Below are 17,127 nucleotides of genomic sequence, written 5' to 3'. Positions count from 1 at the left end.
AATTCATTGTATCGTATTTCAACAATGCAACATTATTCCATTCTAATTCGTTTTTTTTTTTTTTAAACAGTAACTCGTTATTCTTTTATTTTCTGTTCTTATTTCGTACTAATTAAAAATGCTTCCTAAAATTCCCTATTTTGTACTCTTTAGAGTCATTAGACTGTGCAATCTCTTATTGGCAACCAAATTGCAATATCAAAAAAAGAGATCATCCTTCATCCTTAAAAGAAGGGTTTAAGGAGGCAAAAAGAGGGTTCCTTCCTTCCTTCCTCTTCAGATGAGTGCGTGTGTTTGTGAGGAATTAAGAGATCCTTCTGGCCATCACATGGCTGTCAGCAGGATAGGATATGGGACACAACAGGTCAAAGTTTATCTTTCTTACATCAGTAACCATGGCAGCTCAGCCGGCAGGCCTTCCACTACCCTCTTAAGAGTGTAGGAGTGAGATAAAAAGAAAACATGCTGCCATTGAGAAGAGAACATACACACACACCACTTTAGGTGTGTATAATAAACACACACACACACACACACACACACACACTCACAGGTGCACACTGACACAACCCCTAACATACAAACACGCACACACACACACGCAGTGAGTGAAAAAGGCAAAGGGTTTGTAACAGTCACTCTACAGTGTGAAAAATGAGGCGTCTCACTGAGTGAGGGGAGGTTTGTGGACACTTGGGAGGTGAGAAGAAGAGCGGAAAAAATCTCCTTTAAGAAAGTGAGAGTTCTTGTAAGAGAGTTCCTGTCTCTATCTATCATCTATCAGTGTCTATCACTGTGACAGCTGCTGTGTCAGGCCTTGCCTGTGTTACTGAGTCCAGGTTTCAACCCCAGCTGTGGGTCAGACCCCAGCTCAGGACTAACCAGTCTGGTGCACCAGTGGCTGGTGATAGGGGGAGGTACAGCAGGGCCGGAGGCCAGCAGGACGGCTAAGTGCTTTTCTCAGTACAAAAACAAAACTCAGTTAAAAAAAAAGGAGAGACACTTAAGTTCTCTTATTTTGTTCTTCTAGGTATTCAGTAAATCTTCTTTTAAGGGTTTTGCCAACCACTCTTTGTTTCTTTCCTCTTTTCGGAAAGCTTCTATGTAATAAAAATGGCTGCTGAGCTTGACTTTGGCTGTGTCCACTCTCCAACTGGAACAGAGCAGGAGGGGTCCAAGGTTAGAGGTCGTGAGGTTATGAGACGAGAGGGATGAAGGATGGTCAGGAGGAGCTAGAACTCCCACTCTGAGGGATCCTCTTTGCTGGCAGCCTTCTCCAGCCTGTGGATGATGTTATTGAGATTGGCTGCCTTCTTCTTGCGCAGATTGTTGTCCCTGGGGTTTCTGGCAGGGCCAGAGGATGGGATGTTAGTACTAGAGGCAGAGCTACTGGAGGATGCCTCTGTGAGGCTGAAGAGCCCCAGTCCTCCCTGTCCACAGCTGGAGCCTGGCCCGGCTAAGCCTGAGGTGGTGCAGTCTATCTGAGCAGGGGAGTTATTAGAGCCCCCTGCCTCAGACTCAGCCTCCATGTCGTGGTCTTTGCATGCCCCTCTGTGATCCTCCAGGCCGATGCCCAGTCCCTGGCGTGTCTCCACTGTGCCCTCAGATTCTGTCCCATCACAGCTGTCCCCCTCTCCTGATTTGGACCCACGGAGAGAAGGGGAGCCCCCCTCACTGCCAGGTCCTAGCCCTCCAGCTGCCTGGATCTCCTCTATGAAGAGCTCTCGCCGGATACGTGACCTAGTAGAGACACATGAGTTCAGTCACGCTACTCAAATCCTGAAATTCAATTTGTCAGAAATAACACGTCCTGAACACTGGAAATACTGTGCACTGCTGTCCTTTCAAGAGGAACAGGCTGGTAACTGAAGGCCATGCAGGTTGTGGTACTTTTTAAGCTATTTAACAATACAACAAGATTTGTCAAATGCAAAAATATACTCGGGTAGGAATTTAACACAGTTAAGTTATTAACTGCAACAAAGACAAAGCTATGTTTATATAGAAATAGAACTGCTGTCATGTAAATTAGACTGACATAAATGACATGAAATCTCCTTTGAAGAACAGTTAAGTCCTGTCCCACTCTACTTGGAAAGCAAACACTAGAGGGCAATAAGTCAATATAATTGTGTCATTTTTTACCCAAATGCTGACCTATAATTATGGAACCAGTTGATGACAGTACTGGTCTTCAGGTTGAGCTGGGAGGCCAGCTCCTCAATGGTTTTCGGGGAGGGATAGGGCTTCTGCTGGTACGCCCTTTTCAGGGCCTCCTTTTCCTCGGGGCCCAACACCACCCTGGGCTTCTTCAGATGCTGCTGTCCCGGGCTCTGTGAGCCCTGGACGTAATCTGGCCCCACTAAGCCCGCGTCCACAGAATGGTTATCACTCAAGGAGCTCAGCCGCCTCTTCATGTAAGCTGAACAGTCACACAAAAACAAGAGGGTCAGTAGAAAACACATTTAAGTAATAAACAAGTATTGGGAATTTCAATAATAAAAATATATATGTAACAGACTGGTGATCTACATTAGAATATCCTATTTCAGTCATTTGTTTAAACTTAATGTAGGAAACATAGGCTGGTATCTTCCTGGATGTGCATGCAATATGTCAAGCAATATTTACATATATAAAGTAGAACTAATGAAGCCCAAACAGCCATTATGGACCATCTGATTGGACTGTTTTGGAAAATTTTATTGGCATTCTTTGCAGGGGATGCCTATTTTTTTTTTTTTTTTTAAATCAGCATCAACACTGTGTGCTGGGCTCAATTTCAGTGCTTAGCAGACTTTAGGTGGTAAAGTAGTAGTAGTTCACAAAAAGTTTAAAGATGTGGGCCAGAGTGTCTTTGTCAGCAGATCATCATCAATATTTCATCTCTGAAAAAATGCATGCCAACTGGAAATGTTTAGTGTTAATGATGGTGCATCAGACACTGTTGTGAAAAAAAGAATCCTGTCAGCATCAGTATCTGACACTAGGGGGTGCTATTGCGTTTCTCACAAATTCTAACAATGAAAGCATCTCTTCCATTTTATAGCAAACAAGTAGCACCATTCACTTCAGGCACCAGCGGCTGAAAATGAACAGCTCATGGCAGCTATGCATTGAGGTTGACATTTTCTCAACCCCAATACATGCTGCCAGATATATTAGTGTTGCAGGGGGGAAAAAAACCCTCAGAGCAAGGTTAGACCACTCTGAAAGTTGTGTGCTACCTCCCAGGCTTGTACCACAAGGGTGAGAGGTCAAATGTGGTTACTCTAGACTAGGTCCATGTCTTTCCTCTGGGCTCTGCTGTTGGCCTGGACTATTCCCAGTTGCTATTTGGATGCATTACTTTGGGGTCAATAATCTAAAATGAAGTTGAACAGAGAGTAACCCCACACGTCCACCCCCCAAACACACTGGCGTGAGGTCAGTTATGTTTTTCGCCCTTGTGTGTAGTTTGCGCTATCAGGAGGGTAAACTGATCCTGGATGCTTGTGCCTACTGGCAGGCTCAAATATGTGTATCCTGTCTCCACAGAAAGGGGGCTTCAAGTGGGCAGTCAGGGGGTCGCTGAGGCCACTAGGAGGCCTCTTGGCTTTGCTGATTCTCGAACGCATCATGCGAACAGAAGGAGAAATCAGAATGATGGAGTGATAGAGTGCGCTATGGGCGAACAAATGATAAAAATACAAGCTTATAGACACTGATGATTATTATGATGATGACGATGATGAAGAGGAGTGCTGATGACTGTGAGTAAGCAGGCCCCCGGCAGTCCCATAGCTGTCACATCTAATGCAGTATGTGATGTCTGCAGTCCTGATTGGTACTGACATCACACCAAGATGACTGTGATCTGCACAACATGCTCTGCTGTCCTGCACAAAGGATATTGTGTGTGCAGATGTGCATGTGTAATTCAAAGGCTGCTGCTTGTGTTTTTATATGAGTGTATTCATAAAATAAATGCATGCTTAAGCACATGACATGAAGGTTTTTCTGTCAGTCTTTTGTTTATTATTTCTGACGGCATGCTGGTCTATACGGAGTGTGCGTTTATTTCTCCTCATTGAGCTTTGAACTACACACCTTTCTTCTCCAAGCGTTTCATATCCATGAGTTTCTCCACACTGTGTGGGTCTTGGAGCCAGAGCTGCATGCGGACGAAGGGCTCCCTGCCCTTCAGGCTGAGCTTGTGCCAGGGTTTGGGCCTGGCCAGCAGGTCTGAGACAGAACCCTGAGTCAGACCCAGGATAGTCTCCCCAAACAAACGTTGACCTGATTAGGAGAGAAGACAAGAGTAACGGTCATTTCAGACAACTGACTCATTGGTTGAGTCAAAGTTACAACAAATAAATCAATAAAGAGAGCACAGGAAAGGGAAAGAGCAACCAAACTGCACATTTCTACCTTTCTTACCAAGGTTATTATCAGTCAGCACCTCCTTAACCTTCTTGGTGATGGCGTAAGTATCAAGCTCAGGAGACATTGCAACCATCTCCTGGATGCTGAGACCCGAGTGACCAGGTAGAGGCAGCGGGGTGCCGGGCTGAGACTCCCCACCTGAGGGATCCTCAGACGGAGGTTTGAGACTGGAGGACTGTGAAGCCAGCGGATCGCCTGTTAGACCGTTGACAGACTCCTCAGCTGAACTGAGGGGTGACTCTGGAGCGGGGCTGCAGCTTGCTGATGTCTTGGGAGTACCCTCTGCTTGAGGAGAACAGACAGGGCGGGTAAGATCATGTAGGTTAGGAGACATGTTACTATGTAAGAAAACAAGAGTTTCATCTCCTCTCCCTGCTGGCTTTGGGAGGGACTTCAGTCATACTACATCAACTAATTTAATTCCTGTTAAACAAACAGCAAAGGTGCTTAAGTTTTCAGTTTGAAGCTTTTTTGGCTTCCTCCTCCTATTCCTTCATCTCCCTGTCTCTGTCTGTGTAGTACTGTTGTGCAGCTCAGCAGGCTGGAAGAGAGCAGTCATGAGGAGCTGTCAGTGTACATTAGCTGCTGTTTACACCCCCAGAGAGAAAGAGAGACACGCACACGCACGCACACACAAACACACACACACACAGAGCTGCCATCTGGCGCTGCAACACTAACTTGTCTATGACATGACAAACCAGCAGCTTGCTGGCTGACACTGCCACAGCACTGGGGATGGGGGGATGGTGGGAGGAGTAGGGATTGGGGGGGTGGGGGCTGGGGTAAGAGGAAGGGAGGGAGGGGAGGGGTGAGTGACAGACTGACAGTAACAACTAGCCACTAGCTCTAATCAGGCTTTCAGAGTAATGCTCTAGCCCAAGGAGCCTGGTTGTGTGAATCCATATACTTGATGTGCTGAAGTGCGTATGTGCATGTGATTTGTTTACCTTGGTTCTGAGCTTGCTGGATGTGTGAGTTTTGCCCCTGGTCTCCATTGAGCCATGGCTGCATGCGGAGGTATGGCTCCCTGCTCCTCTGGTTCAGCTTGTTCCACGGTTTGTGTCGAGACAGACTATCACTCAATATTCCCTAAAACACACATCAGGAGAATAGGTCAGACATGCGACTGCTGTAGAGTGAAAACACAGTAATAAAAGCAGAAAAGGGGGCAGGTAAACTGCACACAAAAGCTTTTGGTTTAGCTTCCCCTCACCTCTTTGGAGTCCTCCAGGTTGTGGTTCTCCTCTCCTATCTGGTTGGATACGCTCCTGCGGGGGTCTGTATGCATGTTGCTCCACCACTGCTCTCTCCAGTAACCCACTCCTCCAGCGCTTCCAGAGCGGCCCAGCCCCTCGGAGCTCCGACTCAGCCTGAGAGCTCCGTCAGCCGACAAGTCGATCCCTGAAGAAGCCCTGCCCTCTCTCTTCACGCTGGAGCTAAAGTCCAGGACTGGAGACGGGGAGGAGGGGGAGGACAAGAGGGAGCTGGGAGGCTTCTTGAGGGAGAGTGCCAAGGGGTTGTAAGGGGGGAGGGGAGCGGTGAGCGGAGAGCTCAGGAGGTCCCTCTGAGATAGTGATGCTATAGAGGACGAAGATGAAGAAGCTTTGAGGATGGGCTCCAGTGCAGCTTGTTGGGCCTCCATCTCTCTCCTAGCTTGCTCTAGGATGGAGCGGATAGCCTCATCTGATCCGCTGCCCCCTCCGCCTCCGCCTCCTACTCCGCCTCCACCCCCTCCTTTCAATCCCGCATATGAGGGTTGAGCGTGGGACAAGTCTGTTGAGGGAGGAGAAAAAGGGCCGTCATGAGAGACACCGACAAACACACAGCCACAATACATCATCTTCACAGCCTTGAGTCCCCTGGAGATGAGAGATTTACACTCACCAGCTTTCTGCACCTGCAGCTCTCTTTTGGCCTGCTCCAGAATGGACTTGATAGCCTCATCTGAACCTGCCTCTGGGGTGCGGACACGGGCAGTAATGTTACCTGGAAGGAGAGAAAGAGGGAAAGGGAGGAGATGAAATATTTCGTCAGATTAAAAAGCAGAGCAAGTAAAGAGAACAATAACGGAGCCTATAAGGACATCAGATAATTACACCATAGCACAGCACAAAAAACAACATTCCCAACACTGAGCTACAAGGCAACTACACTGAAGGGACTGTCATAATTTCTCTGGTCCCTTTGGAGCTCACACATGCACACATGCTACAGGGTTCATACAGTAAACGTTCCCTAAATAAACATGCTGGCTTTTCCTTTGACGCAAGTCACTGTAACTGTGCGGTTACCTTCAAGGCACATTTATATCTGCGTGCTTGCCCGCAAATTAATAAACGCCACACACACACACACACACACACACGCACACACACACACCATAGATACAGTTCACCCCGACACAAACATGCCACACAGACAGAACGTGCTAGAATCTCTGTGTGTGAAGGGGACAGACCTGTGTGTGAAGCTGTATTGGAGAGGGCTCTCCGCTTCGGAACATCCTGAAACATTCGGCTAAGCTGGGGCTGGCCTGAGCCCTCTGTTAAAAACAATATACCACACACTATGTTACAGCACTTGTGTGTTTTTGTTTTTTTTTTTATAGCTAGACTATATGGTGCTCTATAATGCTCTGCAAATATATGGAATGCGTGGATACTTCCATCCAAAGCACATTATGGTACAATAAATGCATTGATCTTCACCATCTGTGGCCCCAGTAGGAATCAAACCTCTAGCTCTAACAGGAATATTAAACTACTACTAAGACAGAGTAGTGTGGGATAAATTATTTAAAAGTACGTATTAAAAAAGGAACATACCAACTACAGCCTTATTTTTAACACTGTGTCTAAGACTACATGGTAGACTTTTTGTGTACCACTGAGACCACCTTCAATCAGAAATGTCCTGATGCGTTAACAAAAGCAGGCCCAAGCTAATCGAATCTACCCGTAGTTAACAGTACCCCTGCCTTCCTCCTAGTTCCCACCGATCAATACTATTGATGTGTGAAAGGTTTCTGTATTGACCACGATAGCTAGGAGAGGCTCTTGGGATCAGTGCGTGACTAGGAACTCACTCAAAACACACAGGTGTGGCACAGGATGGGAGTTAGGAAAGAGAAAGAAAAATAAAAAGCTAGTCCATATTGACAAGCTAATCAATGGCTCTGTGCAGGGCTGTTCACATACACACACATGCTAGACACACACACACACACACTCACGCACGCACGCACAGACACACTGAAGATACACAAACTCACCTCTTTGCCGTCCCTGGATGCTGCGCAGCGCTAGGATGTTCTGCTCATCGGCAAGGAACTGCCTCATCTTGTGGAAAGGCTCCTTCCCTCGGATGGTTAGCTTGTTCCACGGCTTTGGTCTGGCCAGGATCTCACTGACCGAACCCTGGGACAGTCCCAGCACATAGTGGCCAAACACACGCTGACCAATGTTGTGCTTGATCAGCTGCTCTTTCACCTGTCGGGCAATCTCTGCCGTGTCCATGTCCTCCCCGTCCAAAACGCTTCCTGTGGTAGCATCAGAGTGGCTGGGTGACGGGGACGGGGCGCTGCCAGCTGTGCTGCTCCCATTAACAGGAGCCATATCTGGGCTGGCTGGAGGTGGCTGCGGGCTGCTGGCTGCCAGAGGGATAGCAGCAGACCCAGAGCCAGGGGTGGAGGTAGGGATGGAGCTGAGGGTTGGAGTGAAGGGGGTGAACAGTAGAGCCCCACTGGGGATTCCAGACGACTCCTGCAAGGCTTTGGAGTAGAAGGTCTGGAGCAGCTGCCGCTGGATCAAGGAGTTCAAAGCCATCTTACCACCCACCAGAGGGAACACAGGGGAGTAGAAGTCCTGTCCAATGCCCGTAGGAGTGAAAGGGTGCGTTTCGCTGCTGCTGGTGGTGGTGGTGGTGGTGGCAGTGTTGAGGGGATCCGTATAAGTGCGAGACAGGGGGAGCTGGGAGGAGGAAGGAAGAGAGGGAGGGGGAGGAGGGGGTGAAGAAGAGGGGTCGCTGGGCATGGTCTCCTCCTTCGGTGTGGACTCTTCTGTCCCTTTTTGACCGGCTGGCCCTACAAGAAAGGTCAAAACACACCATGCATTATGGGGGAGTCAACAAAAAAGGGGTTCCAAAAAGAGAGAGAAAAAAAATAAACAAAAGTTGAAAGTTATCTTAATCAAGTCTTTTTCCAAATTAGTGAACTTTGTTTTCCTTTTTTGCCAACCCCCCCAGACAAAATGCCCATGCATTTGTGATTTCAACCTTTCTTGTAAGCCACAGCCTGGAAGAAAAAAGGACAAACAAAACAATTGACACTGTGCCACTTAGGCAGATTAGCTTGGCCCAGGGCTCAGTCTCTCTCTCTTGCAGGCAAAGTGGAAGTAACTGGACAAAATGATGTCCATAGATAGCCAATACACCATGTGAGTCCTCCTCCATGCTGCTGCAGTGAATTCCTAAACACTGCTTTATTCCATTATTCCATTGTAGATGCAGTACCATAGTCTTTAGTTCATAAAAAATACATCCAGGAAAAAATGAAGAAATAAAACTCAAACATTGCTTATGGCTGAACAGAAAACAGATGCATGTCACCAAAAACAGACTGTACAGCTCTGCTGACTCTGAGTAAAGGCCTAGTTTCACTTCTTTCCCGCATAGAAACTTGGACTGATTAAATTTGTACATTCACCAAAACAAATATAGATAGAAACTATATTTTTTTCAGTCTTGTAACTACTAGAATCCATCTTGATGATAAGCGCTGCGAGAAATAGTATTCTAATGCATAACCATTGAGACTTAACATGATTGAGTAAGACAGTAAGCTCCCCTTACTGTGAATGTTAATCAATTCAAAGCTATTCAGCTATTCAAGCCTAAAGCCATGACATTTCAAACCCATAAACACTGTTGCAGAGGGCAGGAGTCCTGATGTAGGGGGCATAGTATGGTGTCCTCATTTTTTTGTACTGCAACTTTGTTCCTGTTCAGGTTGACCTCCTGCTGAGGTATTCAAAGACACCACAGATGCCGTCCTTTCTTCTCCATGAGGACTAAAGCAACAATATTTCTGTTACATTTGCATTTTCAAACCATTTTCATTGAGGTCCCTGTATTGCAAATCACTTCAAAAACATGTGTAAATGGTTAAGTATTCTCAGAGAAAAATAATCTATATGCATGTATGTCCCCATGCATATCTATGCAATCTCTACATTGCTATCCCTGCACGGTCTTACCTGCAGCTGAGCCCTCATCTAGCCTCCCATGAATATTGGACTCAACCTCTAGGGGGCTTTTTTCCCCCCACTTTTTTTTGTTATGACTGAAGGTTTTATGAAGGCAGAGCCGGATCTGGCCAATGTCGATGAACCCAGCCCTTATTAAAACCTTACATTTCAGGCAGACTTACCGCTGAGCTCAGTGTTGGAGATGCGCAGAGCGGCGCTCTCAGATTGTAGACTACGGTTCCTCTCCAGCAGCAGCACCTCCAGAGGTTTAGATGAATCCTGATTGAGTGATGGAGGGGGCAGGTGGAGAAATAGAACAGAAATTAAAACAAGATTTTATGTCTCTGCTTCCCTGTTTCAATGTTAATTTTCACTGTTCTTATTGTATAATTTTGTTTAATCAATTACTTAATTATTTCTATAACTGGCACTTTTACCTGCACAGAGTCAGAAGTTCCAAACTCCATAGACTTGAGGATACTGAGGAGAGAAAGAGAGATTTTTTTTTAACATATAAACTTCCCACAAAGACACAGAAACCCACAAATACAACTATGCTGAGGCATACCGGCTTTTCTATTTCTGTCTCTTTAAGGACAAAGAAAGGATAAAGGGGCAGTGAGCGAGAGAGACACACAATATAAAGCTACAGACATACAAGCTTCACCTTCATAAGGGCACTCAATTGAGTTACATATCTTAAATGAAGACACGCATCTTGTTTAACATCATTAAAGACATCAAACACATGCAATAAATAGATCTGTGCTGGACACACACACACACACACACACACACACACACACACACACACACACACACACGCACACACACACACTTCTGTGTTTGCTCCTCACCTCAACTCCTTCTTCACCTCCTCATAGTCAGCTTGCTTCTGCAGTTTCTCCTCCAGTTCCTGGAGATTACAAAGAGATGAAATGACATGAAAAATAGATGAAATAAGAAAAGCAATCCTTGGATCTTTAGATGTCATGCACTGATTTCAGTGACTTAACTCTAAGATTAAAGAAGATAGTGCATGTGTGAATATAGTTACAGGTGTGACCAGAATACAACAAAGCAGGAACAAGTAAAAGAATACAGAAATAGTCATAGTAAGAAGATTAATGGCTAAAATTGTACAAAATAAATTAAAATCTGAAGCAGAATACGTTCTGTTGGTACCTTGAGAACGGCAGTCTTGCTGCTGAGCTGCTGCTCCAGCTGTGTGATCTGGGAGCTGGTGGTCTCTCGGAGTTTGGTCAGGCTGGCCTGCAGTCTCTGGACGTCCTCCACCAGCTGTGCGGTCTCCCTTTCTTTGGCCCTGAGCTCCGCCTCCAGACTTGAGTGGGATGCCACTTCCACTGCCTGTTCCTAAAAGGTCAAATAGAACAACGGTTTAATCTGGGAGCAAACGGAAACCTTACAGCTACGAGTATTCAAAAAAATACCCATCAACAGCACTGCAAAGTCAACAGCAATCAGTATTTCTATGCCTGACAAATGCTGATAGTCAGAAGTAATTCATCAACCAATCACAACCCTGATCAATGAAGCAGATACTTTTGTGTAGCAGTCAGTCTCCACGTTAAGTAAGTCCAGCCTCTGCCAGACAGGTCCAATAAATCAATACAGTTAATCAATGCACCAATTATCTATTGATACCATGGCAACCTTTTCTTTGAAATCAATAGATTACTCAACAAATCAATGCGTTACTGGCGACTGACCTTGAAGATTAATGACAACACTGATCAATAAACTGTAGCTTTAATCAGCTGATCACCTTTGGCATAAAAAGGCCAAGTTGATCTTTAGCCTATCAATACCTCTTCGTCAGCCGCGCAGTAAAAAAAATCAGCGAAGCTGTGAAATGTGTTACCGTGTCGGGGTCAGCCTTGGTCGGGCTGCTGAGCTGCTGGGATTGGTTACTCAAGGACAGCTGCTCTCTGAGCGACTCCGCCTCTCTCTGAGCTGCCTCTGCTCGCTGGAAGAAGAAGGAGAAACGCTAAAAGGAAAATCTACCAGTGGAGATTCTTACACTGTCAAACATGATTAATCTAATGTTCAATTCAGTTGCTACTGTGTAATGTCCTTTTCAAGTGTACAAACTTTCCTTCAACTTGTCTCTGTCTTTCCTCACTTGGAAACTTATTTAATACATGTAGACTAACAGAAATAGCACGGTGAGACCAAGAAAGCAAGAGTTCTCTCTGTTAAAAAAGTGCCAGCATGTCCTTTACTCAACATATAATCTGTCTTTTGAGGATGGAGTCAGTGCAGATCATCATTATCATTAACATTTTCTATACAGAATCCCTCTATATTGTACAAGCAATACAACAATTGGGCAAGTCGCACTCCAAAAAGACACTCAAATTAAAGTAAGTAAGTTTTTCATTGTACCATCTTCTTCTATCAGCCAATAGTGTGTCTGTAGGAGACACACAAGGAAGTCCATCCTCCTCCAGCATAAACAAATATATACGACAAAGTGGAGGATTGCAGGGAGAAATGCAAAGCAAAAGTATAGCATGACGACCGAGGGTGGATTTTTTCCTTCAAGTAAAGTCAGTGAAAATATTAAATTAGCCCTGAGAATTGAGATGATACCGGCTGCCTCGTATTTATGGCCAAACTGCCATGCTCCAGTTGGGAATCATCTGCAACGCTAGCCAACTTGCCATCATTAGGAGTTACAGGGAGCCGATTCCATAGTGTTCCTAATTGCAACCATATTGAGAGCTGTTATTGACTGTGTGGGAGTTGGACTGCTAGTCGCGAAAGAAAAATCCTGTTTTCCATTTTCTCCTTATAAAAGCGTATAAAAAGTCTGTGACTGAGCTGGAGGCCATGCTGTCATCCTCTGTAAACCTCAAATCAGAAGTGTGAATAGTGTGTGTGTACGTGTGTGTGTGTGTGTGTGTGGCATTATAGTTGGAGCGCTAACCTTTAGGCTAATATTAACATTACATGCCTATGCTACCCCTTTAGCCACAAATCATACTCTTGGGCTAATAATGAAAGTTAACAACAATGACATTAACAGATACCACAGGAATATTTACAACACAAGGGCAGAGGGCGCGCTAGGGGGCTTATTTCAGCTGGACGGGTTTAGTAGGTGTGTAATAAATGTAAAACAAACAGCAGCCTGCAAAGTGATAATGAAGCCATTATTTGTTAATGTAAGCCACATTTCAGTAATTTTGTGCAGATAAGAATATTTGTACTTTAAACCATAAGGTTGGCGATGTTCTATATTTCTCTCACATATCTTCACACATTGTGAAAAGACCAAATCCATGTCGCAATACTTTCCAACTTCCCCAGCTTAAGAAACGGGTCATGAATATATGCTTTAATTTTAAAAAAAAGGGTAAATAATTTCCTAAATCAGCTGGGCAGTGTAGTTTTCAGTCAACGTTACACATCACGAGTAAAGAGTACGTTTGTTAAGAACTATTTTCAGCCACTACAATGATCGTGTTCATGATAATGAAGGAAGATTGTCACCAAGTGCAACCGTGTGGCTCACTGATGTCTTTTTAGTAGTTTTTGGACAACAATGGCGCTTTATGGGACAGAGGAATAAGCTTCATCAGGCTTTGGATACACAGGCAATACTCGTCAGAAGTATCAGTTAGTGGTTGGTTTATGCCTTTATGTGACATTTGATGACAATAAGTAAAACATATTATCAGCCTAATTTTAAGCAAATTTATACACATATTTCTTTCTGGGCCACAATTTTAAAAAAAAAAGAAAGAAAAAAAGAATCTGATGTGATAGAAAGTTTGCACAACGCTGGGTAAAAATAGAAAAATAAACAGTAAGGGAATTTGAGTGGCAGTAGGTTACCTGATTGGCTCTTTCCAGGTCTGTCATCACCATCTCAATCTCATCGGCCCTGAAGAAGATATAGACACAGTTACTACAGAGAAAAAAAACACAACAGATGATGTTGTTTATTTAAAAAAAAAAAAAAAAAGAGACTCGCGGAAACACATCACACAAATAGAAACAAGGAATGGATAAACGCAGATGATTCCCAGGAAGAAAAAGTACACTCTGCACTCATCACGTGTGTATGTGTGATTGTTCGGAGAGCGCGCATTTTAGAGAATGCTGGTGCCGTGTCCATTAAGCTACTGTCTAAATTTCACCTTAATCCATTGATTGTGAACTCCATAACCCAAACAGCTTGTATGTGTGCGTGCATACATGTATTTAAGTGTGTGTGTGTGTGTTTCTATGTGTGTGGGTGTGCACATGTAAGCCCCTAAACCCAGGCCACACTAAAACAGAGGGATTACATTAATAGAGCTCTAAGTCCTAATACAGCAGACTAATCTGCTATGAAGCTGTGTGATTGTGTCTGACTAATGGTCTGGATGGAGGCCATGGTTCACCTCTCACTTGCTAGAGGTCAGACAGCAGGAATACATCCCCATAATACCACCTCTCATTGGACTTTGGAAAAATTGTTTAATAACCCTCTTTCCTGAGCAACATGTCTACCTGTCACTTTCCTGTAAAGACCGACAGACATGAAAGTCAATTTAGCGACGAGGCTGAAAACAACACTGAACACACAGATACATGGTGATTTTTTTTTTTTGCATTAAACTTCAGGTTATAAACCATGAACAGTTTAATTGCTTAAATATGATTACACTCTCTGTTAATTAGTTGCTAGTGTGTGTGTGTGTGTTTGTGTACATTTCACTGTATGAGGGAGGATTTAAAATACATAGTTACAATAAACAAATTCATGGAAATGCTGACAAAACTCCACAACTAGTGTTCATTGTGGAGCAAAGACGCACCATGTGTGTGCACGTATGTTTATTTAAGACATTATTTACTGATAAAAATACACGGCGGCATTGAGTGCGAAGATGTGAGAGCGTATGTGTACTGCTGTGTCCATTAAGACCTTTTGATTTCGCTGCAATCTTTTGATAGGGAACCCAATAACCCACGCAGCTTTTGTATTTGTGTGTCACAGTATGAGAAACAGTGTTATGTCCCATAGGCTTGAGTACTACTGATTTGAATGTGTTTAACAAAACAGACACAGTTGATATTAGGTCAACATTGTGCCACAGGCGATGCAGCAAAAAGAATCAGATGTGGGTGGGAGAGCTTTTCACTCTCCGCTTTTATTCTTTCCCTAACAGTTAAAAGGATCTAGTATGCATTTAAACAACATAATAGTACACTACCTTACCAGCTTTTATCCTGTCTTAAGCTATAGTGTGCGGGACCCGCGTGCTCGCTCGAACGCGCTCCCACACACACACACACACATACACAAGTGTAAGGTCAGAGAGCCAACAAGCCAGAAAAGCTTGTAATGGAGAGCGTTTATGGGTAGTAATGCAACCCAAATACACCACCGCTCCTGCTCCAAATGTGATCATTTAATCAAAGTACAGATGCACAAAGTCTTCTTAAATAACCTTTGGATTTGGCTGTATTTGGGAATTATAAAGGCAAAGCTAGAGGCTGAGGGCCAAAGCAGATCACAGGGAAGGGATTTTCTGCATATCCTGATACAGTCAGTCAGTCGCTGGGCAGGGCAGGAACTGTCCATGGCCAGCCGATGCACCCAGTGGAATTAATTCATCAAACAGTAAAGGGAGGGTCATCTGTAACGGTAAAAGCCTGATTTTTTTTTTTTTGCCACCATAACTTCATCTACAGACCTCTATATAGCAGCCACAGGGAGGAGCTATAGAGTAGATGCACAGCCACACTGGAAAATACAACACGCACATGCACACACTTACACACACACACACACACTCTCTTTTGTACCATGAAAGCCATTGGGTGCACCCAGTGACATCAGTGAGTACTGTAGGACTTCTGAAACAAGCCCAGAGCCTCTAAGCTCCTACTATACTTCCTCCATCTCAGACAGGCCTTTTCATCTCTTATCATCTTCTCTCCCTTTCTCCTCACTCAACCGCTGCTTTTCTTTTTTTTTTCCACCCTCTGCCTGCTTCTATCCTTTCTCCTCAACCCCGTTCTCTTCCCATTGCCCTCCGCTTTCCTCCTTTCATCTTTCTTCCCTTTCCACCTCCCCTCTCTCATCTTTCACCCTCTCTTCCTCGGCCTCTGTCCTCGGTGCCAGCAGGATATTCCCCTGATTTAGATTTTCATTTCCCTCCTCTATCACACTCTTATCCCTTCTTCCTTGCTGTAGCCTCCAGCCCCTGGCTTGCTTTTTGCCCTCCAGCTTTCATCACTCCATTCCTTTTCTTTCCTTAGCCTTCTCCACATTGCATTTTCACAGCGTGTTACCTTGGGGATTTCAAGGAGGCTTAAAAAGAAGCTAGCTGTGAGAGTGTGTCTCTGTGTGTATATTATGCGCCATTTTGTGTGTGTGTGTGTGTGTGTGTGTGTGTGAGTGTGTGTGTGAGAGTGTGTGTGGTGAGTGCTCGAGATGGACACAGGAAAGAAGAGACTATTGACTGTTGCTAATTATCACCAATTAAATGTTTTTTTCCCAAAATGGTATCAAGCCTTTACACAGAGATAAGAGTACACACAAGCACACAGAGGCATACACACACACACACACACATGCGCGCGCACACACACACACACACACACACAGCATCCTGTGGGGCTTGGGATCAATATATCATTAATCTTTAACAGGGACTAAATGGGTAAAACGTGGCCAGCCAGACCCTCACAGCGCCAACACAGAGAGGGGGCTACGCTACTTCTGCAAGCCCACCTCCCGCTGAAGCTCACACACTCCGGGCACTGCAACATCGACCAAATTCTCAGGGAGTGTGTGTACATCCCTGTGTGTGTGTGTGTGTGTGTGTGTGTGTGTGTGTGTGTGTGTGTGTGTTTTAAAAGGCAGATTACCCAAATGCAGCAAGAGGATGGGGGATTTGTCACGCAATGTCCTCCTTAGTGGAAACTTTAGAGCAAGTGTGTGTATGTGTGTGTGTGTGTGTGTGTGCATACGTGTGTATGTGTTGGTGAGAAAAAGCCTGTGATATGTATGCGTTTGTGTTCTTGCAGTGCCAAAATATATGCAGTCAAAGGGTTAAAAGTTGTGTTCAGCCAAACACTGGCGATTTGCTCAGCCAAGCAGTAAACGGGGGAAGGACTCCAAGGACTGGGAGGGTGCAGGGTTAGAGAGGGTTTGTGTGTGCTTTAAAGCGTTGCATTAAAATTTCAGATCACAGCACGCCACATAGTCAAGGACCCTGACTGCCTCAGGCTCACGAGTGAGTGAGCGAGTGTGTGCATTTGTATGTGAGCGCGTGTGTGGATGTGGGCGGGCATGTGTTTATTAGCTTCTGTAAGCAAATGGGGCCTACTATATGTGTCTTTTCAAAACGTGTTTTCTTCTGACATGAAAGGAGTAGACAAGGACGGAAAAAGGAAGAAGGAAGTGTAAAGAATTGAGAGAAAGTAGAGGAGA

At 44.8% G+C, this 17,127-nt stretch overlaps 1 protein-coding gene across 5 annotated transcripts in view; it reads right to left on the bottom strand.

The window, feature by feature from the left end:
* The window catches only part of cux1b (cut-like homeobox 1b), a 62,993-nt gene that overhangs the window by 9,025 nt on the left and 36,841 nt on the right, over positions 1–17,127 (bottom strand). For 2 of the 5 annotated variants that reach the window (XM_042413249.1, XM_042413250.1), the window contains exons 9-14: positions 13,533–13,581; positions 11,554–11,658; positions 10,857–11,045; positions 10,529–10,587; positions 10,109–10,151; positions 9,854–9,950 (exon numbers count right to left, since the gene is read on the bottom strand). In XM_042413249.1, coding sequence (XP_042269183.1) covers positions 9,854–9,950; positions 10,109–10,151; positions 10,529–10,587; positions 10,857–11,045; positions 11,554–11,658; positions 13,533–13,581 — 542 coding nt within the window. Of the gene's footprint in view, positions 1–530; positions 1,741–2,157; positions 2,423–4,089; positions 4,279–4,419; positions 4,711–5,375; positions 5,518–5,641; positions 6,202–6,312; positions 6,415–6,886; positions 6,971–7,699; positions 8,510–9,853; positions 9,951–10,108; positions 10,152–10,528; positions 10,588–10,856; positions 11,046–11,553; positions 11,659–13,532; positions 13,582–17,127 lie in introns of those variants that run through there. The other 3 variants (XM_042413246.1, XM_042413247.1, XM_042413248.1) reach the window with 3 other exon arrangements.

Source organism: Thunnus maccoyii, chromosome 6, assembly GCF_910596095.1.
Source record: "Thunnus maccoyii chromosome 6, fThuMac1.1, whole genome shotgun sequence".
Classification (NCBI taxonomy): domain Eukaryota; kingdom Metazoa; phylum Chordata; class Actinopteri; order Scombriformes; family Scombridae; genus Thunnus; species Thunnus maccoyii.
This window is presented reverse-complemented; position numbering and strand designations above follow the sequence as displayed.